Source organism: Chaetodon trifascialis, chromosome 1, assembly GCF_039877785.1.
Source record: "Chaetodon trifascialis isolate fChaTrf1 chromosome 1, fChaTrf1.hap1, whole genome shotgun sequence".
NCBI lineage: Eukaryota > Metazoa > Chordata > Actinopteri > Chaetodontiformes > Chaetodontidae > Chaetodon > Chaetodon trifascialis.
The window spans coordinates 12,016,900-12,022,361 of record NC_092056.1 but is presented as its reverse complement, the minus strand read 5'-3'; the positions used below and the strand labels follow the sequence as shown (position 1 = coordinate 12,022,361).

General features: G+C 39.5%; 1 protein-coding gene across 1 annotated transcript; it reads right to left on the bottom strand.

Annotated features, from left to right (window-relative positions):
* Positions 1-358: 358 nt before the first annotated feature.
* On the bottom strand, positions 359-5,462 carry sult5a1 (sulfotransferase family 5A, member 1). The gene is made up of 6 exons (XM_070962508.1): positions 5,324-5,462; positions 4,902-5,113; positions 3,381-3,507; positions 3,194-3,291; positions 2,865-3,045; positions 359-495 (listed from the first exon to the last, which is right to left on the bottom strand). The coding sequence occupies exons 1-6, from the start codon at positions 5,460-5,462 to the stop codon at positions 359-361; spliced, it is 894 nt and encodes a 297-aa protein (XP_070818609.1).

Below are 5,462 nucleotides of genomic sequence, written 5' to 3'. Positions count from 1 at the left end.
TTAAGTGCCGCTCATTCTGCATCAAAAAGCAAATCATTTGCACCATTCAGGGTCAACCATGAGAGGATTCAGTTGATCCAATTTTTATTCACGTTTATCACGTCAACACATTGAATACATCATCATCAGCACAGACAAAGCAGTGTGCATAAGAGGACTGAAGTGCACTGAACACATGTCAACGGTAACTCTGCATATGTTATAAAGGTCATTTTTCAAGACTGTATTTACTTCAAGAGGAATTTAACAGCTAATATCATAAGCTGTCCTTATTTTTTGATATTCTGTCAATGCAACATGATTTCTGTCTTTGATTATCTTTGTTCCCGGGTCTGTGTTCCTCAGCGGGATTTGGTCATTAGCCGTGTGTCTCCTCTTTATCTCCCTCCTCCCACACAAACTCCAAAGTGCTGTTGTGCATCTTGGCCTTGAAGATGCTTGTGAAATATTGATTCTGCTCATCTGTGAACATGTTTTTCCAATCTCCAATCTTACCTGAATAGTGGGAAGGGAACAAGGAGGGAAGCAAAAAGGATGATATTTAATTTAAAGCCAAATAAGTCACGTTTAAAGCTATATAAACTACAAGTAAGTGTACATCTATAATGACAGCACAAGAAAGTTTTTTTTTTTCTTTATTCTTCGGCATGATTTTGAATATCATCCTGTTGATACCTCTATAAACAAACCTTTTAAGGGAAGAGTTTGACATTTTGGGAAATACCTGCTGCGAGTTAGATAAGAAGACTGACCACTCTTTGTCTGTACGGTAAATGTGAAGCTAGAGGCAGCAGCCAGCGAGCTTAGCTTAGCATAAGGACTGGAAACGGGAAAACAGCTAGCCTGGATCTGTCTAATGGAAACAAAAAATTTGTTTCATCTATGTGCAAGACTTTTTCTTGGCTGGAGGCTCACAACCCCCCTGTAAAAAACACGTCTCATGTATACACTTTGGTTGTTGAATGGATTGAACAAGCTGCTGGTAGGTTGAATGTGTTACCTTTGGACAGACCCAGGCCAGCTGTTTTTATGCTAAGCCATGCTAACTGGCTACTGGCAGTAGCTTCATATTTGCTATACACCTATGAGAGTACGCAGACTGTGGATGTCGCCACCATCGCATTGCCATGTTGGCTTTTTGGAGCCAGAAGTAATCATATTTGAACAGGTGACTTGGCAGTCACGAGGTAGCGATGCCCTAAAGCAGTGGTCCCCAACCTTTTTTGCGCCAAGGACCGGTTTAATGTCAGACAATATTTTCACGGACCGGCCATTGAGGTGTGGCGGATAAATACATCAAAATAAAATGATACGACCATCTGCCCCTCTGCTCTCTTTATACATCGATGCTCTGCCCCCTAATGCTCTCTGGCTGCTATGGTAACGTTTAAACATGAACAGATACACCACAAAAAATCGTAAAAAGTGCATGAAAAATCTAACTCACCTTAACGCAATTGTGTCTTAATGTCTTCTGCTATTTCCTCAATGCGCCGAGTAATGGTACTAGCCGACAGAAGCACCTGTGCTATCTTTTTAATCGCATCCTCTCCTAGAAGTTCACGACAAATGTCTTTAGTGGCGGGCAGGATCAATTCTTCACCAACAGTGAATGGCTTCATAGCCTTAGCAATACGGTTAGCCACCAAGTATGATGCTCTCAGTGCACTCGCATTTGTTGATGTGGTGGCCGTCAGTAATTGCTTCTGTCCTTCCTGTTCCCGCTTTTTTCTTTCAAAAAATTCTGAAGGCTTGTCTTTTAATGCAGGGTGCTTGGTCTGCAAGTGGCGAAGCAGTTTTGAAGGCTTCATTGCTTCATTAGAGAGTCGATCGCTGCATATGATGCAGAGCGGGCTTGGTGCGTGGGAATCACCTATCGCGATAAATCCATATTTTAAGTAGGACTCCTGGTACTGTCTGTTAGATGCAGCTTTCTTTCTCTTTGAAGTCGTAGGCTTATCCTCTGCCTCCTCACTGGGCTTTTTTCCTTTCGCAAAGAAACTTTCTAACGATGTCTGTTTTTTGCTCATTTTGCTAGCTAAAATTTCAGCGGCAACGTGTCACGTGACCGAGATGTACCGGAAATAAACCTAATTTTTCAAAATAAAGCATCGTTCAGACTCAGATAATAAATGAAACGGAAATAATGTAAGTTATTTATTCTTTCTGTGCGACCCACGGACCGGTACCGGTCCACGGCCCGGGGGTTGGGGATCACTGCCCTAAAGCATACCCTGCTTTATCATGTGGTTTACTGCAAGTAATTTTTAAAATGAACATCATGCTATATTGAAGCAAACTTGAACTTAGTGACTGAGACCAGGAACTCCTTAGGAAACTGTTTACTGAGGTAATAAATCACGAGCAGCCATTAGAAATAATACAGGATTAAGGCTCTGTCCATGTCTAGATATAGAGTCTGTGTGAGAGCATCAATCTCCTCAACTAATTCTTGGCAGGAAGCAAATAAGCTTATTTCTCAAAATGTCAAACTATTCCTTTAGATTATTATCGCTTCTAACGGGCTCAGAGGGAACTAATAACTTAAAGTTTATAGTTGTAGATGTCTAGTCAGAATTTTCTGCATTAAGAGATGGAAGTATCCACTATTTCATCTGAAAAAGTAGGTGAGAAAATTGTGTAACATATGTTACATTTAATCTCTTTAATTCCCTTGCGACCCCTCAGATTCATCTTGGGACCCCTTTGGAGGCCTGACCCACAGGTTGGAAACCACAGTAGTAAAAGGCCTGTAAGTAATTTTTATTTGTTTGTTTTGCATTTGGATACCATATTGTGAGACAAAGGGGCACAATCTATCAATCAAGACTGATTTATCTGCATATAACAGAACAGAGTCCCACCTTTCCTCATAAAGGCGCCTTTGCTGTGGTCCATTATCTCTTCAGCAATCAGGGTGTAGTTGACCATCTTGTTGTCTTTCATGCTGCTGAAGCTGCAGTGTTTCACACAGTTGTTGAGCTCGTCCTCCGCCAGAGGACATTGGAGGAAAGAGCTCACCCTCTTTATGGTGCCCTGTAGGTCCTGACAGCAGGACAAAGACAGTACTGATATTAAAATCACAGACCTGCCCCAGAGCTTGTGACTGGGGAACAAGATAAACAAGTATCTTTAAGAATATTTATTTGTGAGCATTTAGTGTGGTGAGAATGAGGAATAAATTGTCGCTCACTAGTGACATCTCTTCATAGGTCATGTGAAGCAGATTGTTCATCGTTGCTGTCTGACTGGTCCAGTCTTTAACATGATCAAACCAGGAGCCATAGGACACTGAAACAAACAAGCGTGACAAAATACTGTACATTTGAACAAATTCTACTTACTAAACTAAAATATGTCTTATCCTGACTTCAACTCACGTGTGCCCTTCAGGAATTGATGTAAAAACTCTGGAAATGTGCCAGCTTCAGGCAGGAAATTGGCCATTTTGTGGAAATGGTAAAAGGACACCAACACATCTTTAGGGTTTCTGCTCACATAGATGATCTGTGAGAGACACAGAGCAGCAGAGTCAGACCATTTGGTCTATCGATATTGGGCTAAAATAGGTTAAAAAAAAAATCCTGATGTCAATTTTTTGACCAATGGTAATTTTAGTTTAACATAAACACATCCGGATCCCTTAAATTTCATTAGAATAAATATCATTGTTATTTAATTTTTAGATTCATTTATTTAAAGAATTTCAGCCACATACAGAGCCAGACATTTTTACACTTGAGAAAAATCTACTTATTAGCGCTCTCTGGTGGACAAACTAATGGTGACACTTTGAATGATCTCAGTACCCTATTCAGTACTGTAGTTTCTTGACACTTACTGGCCAACATGCACTGCGTTTGCATTCTCACTGGTACACGGGTTTTAATGATAATGATAATAATAATGATAATAGTTCTGAGGGCAACATGCAATATTGATACTTTTAAAAGCAAACTTAAGATCCACCTTTTTAGTCAGGCTTTTAACTAAATTTTTAATTTGATCAATTTTAGGTATTTTATTTCATTTTACTTATTTTATTCTGTTTCATATGTGTGTATGTATATGTATGTGTATATATATATATGTGTGTATGTGTGTGTGTGTATATATATTTATATATATTTTTATTTTGTTCAATTTTATTTGTTTATTTTATTCTTATTATTTTATTGCTTTAATATTTCTAAATTTTCTCCTGTGTTTCCTCATTTAATTTGTTTTTAATTCAAGACGGCATTTCCTCAGTATGTCATGATGTAATGTGAGTGTTGATTGCGTGCGTTTCTGATCTTATGTGTGGGTGTGTGTGTGGGAGGGTCTTTATTTTATTTATCTTTGACTGTAAAGCACTTTGTGCTACATTTTCTTATGTATGAAAAGTGCTATATAAATAAAATTATTATTATTATTAATAAACTTTATTAGCATAGCACCTTTCATACAGGAAATGCAGTTCAATGTGCTGTTCAACAAAGAAATTACATGTACTAAGGGCTTCACATAAAAAAGACAGAATGAATGTAAAAACAGAGAGTAAATTAATGGAAAATGTATGTTGCATTTACATGTAACATGAGAAACCTGGTTGTTCACATCTCTGCAGACATGATTCTAACACTGTCCAAGTTTCGGCTGCAGCATCTCATTGTCGATATTCTATAGAAACAAAGATTCTTCAGAAACCTGGTTCACGTGGTTTCTATCAGAGTACTCCAGAGCATATCTGGGTTTCTTAAAACCAGGATAACGTGTTCATGCAGAACAGATAAGAAATCTGATCATAACCAGCATACTCATGCACTTGTAAACACACTCATTTACACTGATACCAGTCTATCTGCAGCACACTAACAGTGATCTTTATTGGCTCATTTACTGGCCCATCTATATTTTACCTTGGCTTTAGAGCCCTGGAGCGCAGGGCCCAGCAGGTGATGAGGCAGGTGTGTGGTGATGACTCGAGGTTTGGTGGATGAGGCCTCCAGTACCGCAGCAAAATAATGTTGCTCTAGCCAGGGAGTCCGGGCCCAGTTTGGCACAGTTTGGGACAAGTGCGGGTCCCCTCTGCTGGATATGAGGGTCACGATTTCCTGCATCCAGGTGGTGCCTGTAGGGAGAAAAGAAAGAAGCATCTGTGACATTAAACCCATTCAGAAAACCACTGCAAAGAATAAATACCAGTATAACATGAACTTAAATGGAACGCAGCATTATGTCTGCAATGAATAACTCAACATGCTCGTGTGATTGGTTGTACTCTACTCTTTAAGACAGTGCAGGTGCTTTGTATCTGGATCAGTTTGTCCTCCCCTCTTACCTGACTTTGGATAGGAGACAATGAGGATATCCGTGTCCTGAAATGGAAATTTTAGAGCGAGGTGCAAGGAATCCTGAGTGTGCAGGTGTCCAGGAAACAAAATACCATGAAACATCTCAGTGACATCCAACCTGGCCAT